We start from the raw sequence: 1,783 nt of genomic DNA, 5'->3' as shown, positions 1-1,783 counted from the left end.
AGCCCTACAGTGTGCCCGGATAGAGTTTCTTCCTGTCTGTAACAGATCCCTCTGATCTGACCAACACAGATTAGATATCAGCTTTTAACGGCAGCCTCTCTACCCCGGTATCAGAACAAGCTGTTTTAGTTTCATTTCACAGTGTTTTGATGTTTTGATGTTATGACCAACAACCGACTGAAATAACAACTCCGGGCTGGCTGGCATGATCAGACCCTCGGTAAGCATGCGAGGTGTCTCGGTGCTGCCTGCTTGAAGAGCGGCGCTGCCTACACGGGTCACGGTGTGTGAGAGGAAGAGAGAGGACCGGACCGCTACCTCTCTCCCGTAGCTGCGTGAAGAAATGAACAGATAGATGTGGAGGTGGATTTTAAAGACACTTGTCGTTATCGTTGTTGTTGTTTTATCAAAACCCAGCGCGTTTCAGCGGGCAGCCCGGCAGACTACATGCCGTCGCTGTGGAAACGTTTGACCTTTTCCTTTGCGACTCTACTCTGCGTGCTCTCCGCCGCTCTGCTTGTAGTGGCGCTGGCGACGGAGCGCTGGGTCAGCGGGAGGATCCTGTGTGGTACCGGGGCAGAGCTGGTCAGCGCCAACTGTTCTGAACTGGACCAGTTTACCGGACACATCTTCTACGGGCTGTTTCAGGGACAGAAGACTAGGAGGTGTGGACTGGGGAACCGCCGCTCCAAGATATACAGTAAGGGGGATATCTACTACAGACTGTTATGGGGGGATATCTACTACAGAATGTTATGGGGGGATATCTACTACAGACTGTTATGGGGGGATATCTACTACAGACTGTTATGGGGGATATCTACTACAGAATGTTATGGGGGGATATCTACTACAGACTGTTATGGGGGGATATCTACTACAGACTGTTATGGGGGGATATCTACTACAGAATGTTATGGGGGGATATCTACTACAGACTGTTATGGGGGATATCTACTACAGACTGTTATGGGGGGGATATCTACTACAGACTGTTATGGGGGGATATCTACTACAGACTGTTATGGGGGGATATCTACTACAGACTGTTATGGGGGATATCTACTACAGACTGTTATGGGGGATATCTACTACAGACTGTTATGGGGGATATCTACTACAGACTGTTATGGGGGGATATCTACTACAGACTGTTATGGGAGATATCTACTACAGACTGTTATGGGGTGATATCTACTACAGACTGTTATGGGGGGATATCTACTACAGACTGTTATGGGGGGATATCTACTACAGACTGTTATGGGGGGATATCTACTACAGACTGTTATGGGGGATATCTACTACAGAATGTTATGGGGGGATATCTACTACAGACTGTTATGGGGGGATATCTACTACAGACTGTTATGGGGGGATATCTACTACAGACTGTTATGAGGGGATATCTACTACAGACTGTTATGGGGGGATATCTACTACAGACTGTTATGGGGGATATCTACTACAGACTGTTATGGGGGATATCTACTACAGAATGTTATGTGGGGATATCTACTACAGACTGTTATGGGGGGATATCTACTACAGACTGTTATGGGGGATATCTACTACAGAATGTTATGGGGGGATATCTACTACAGACTGTTATGGGGATATCTACTACAGAATGTTATAGGGGGATATCTACTACAGAATGTTATGGGGGGATATCTACTACAGAATGTTATGGGGGGATATCTACTACAGACTGTTATGGGGGATATCTACTACAGAATGTTATGGGGGGATATCTACTACAGACTGTTATGGGGATATCTAC

The 1,783-nt window shown here is 46.6% G+C and overlaps 1 protein-coding gene across 1 annotated transcript in view; it reads left to right on the top strand.

The window, feature by feature from the left end:
* Positions 1 to 447: 447 nt before the first annotated feature.
* The window catches only part of clrn2 (clarin 2), a gene marked incomplete at both ends in the record, with an annotated part of 5,041 nt that continues 3,705 nt past the window's right edge, over positions 448 to 1,783 (top strand). Inside the window, one exon of the mRNA XM_084200504.1 lies at positions 448 to 700. Coding sequence (XP_084056630.1) covers positions 448 to 700 — 253 coding nt within the window. The remainder of the gene's footprint in view (positions 701 to 1,783) is intronic.

This window comes from Coregonus lavaretus (assembly GCF_964263955.1).
Source record: "Coregonus lavaretus genome assembly, contig: HAP1_SCAFFOLD_5543, whole genome shotgun sequence".
NCBI classification, from domain to species: domain Eukaryota; kingdom Metazoa; phylum Chordata; class Actinopteri; order Salmoniformes; family Salmonidae; genus Coregonus; species Coregonus lavaretus.
The sequence above is the reverse complement of the archived record's forward strand: the minus strand, read 5'-3'. Positions and strand labels throughout refer to the sequence as shown.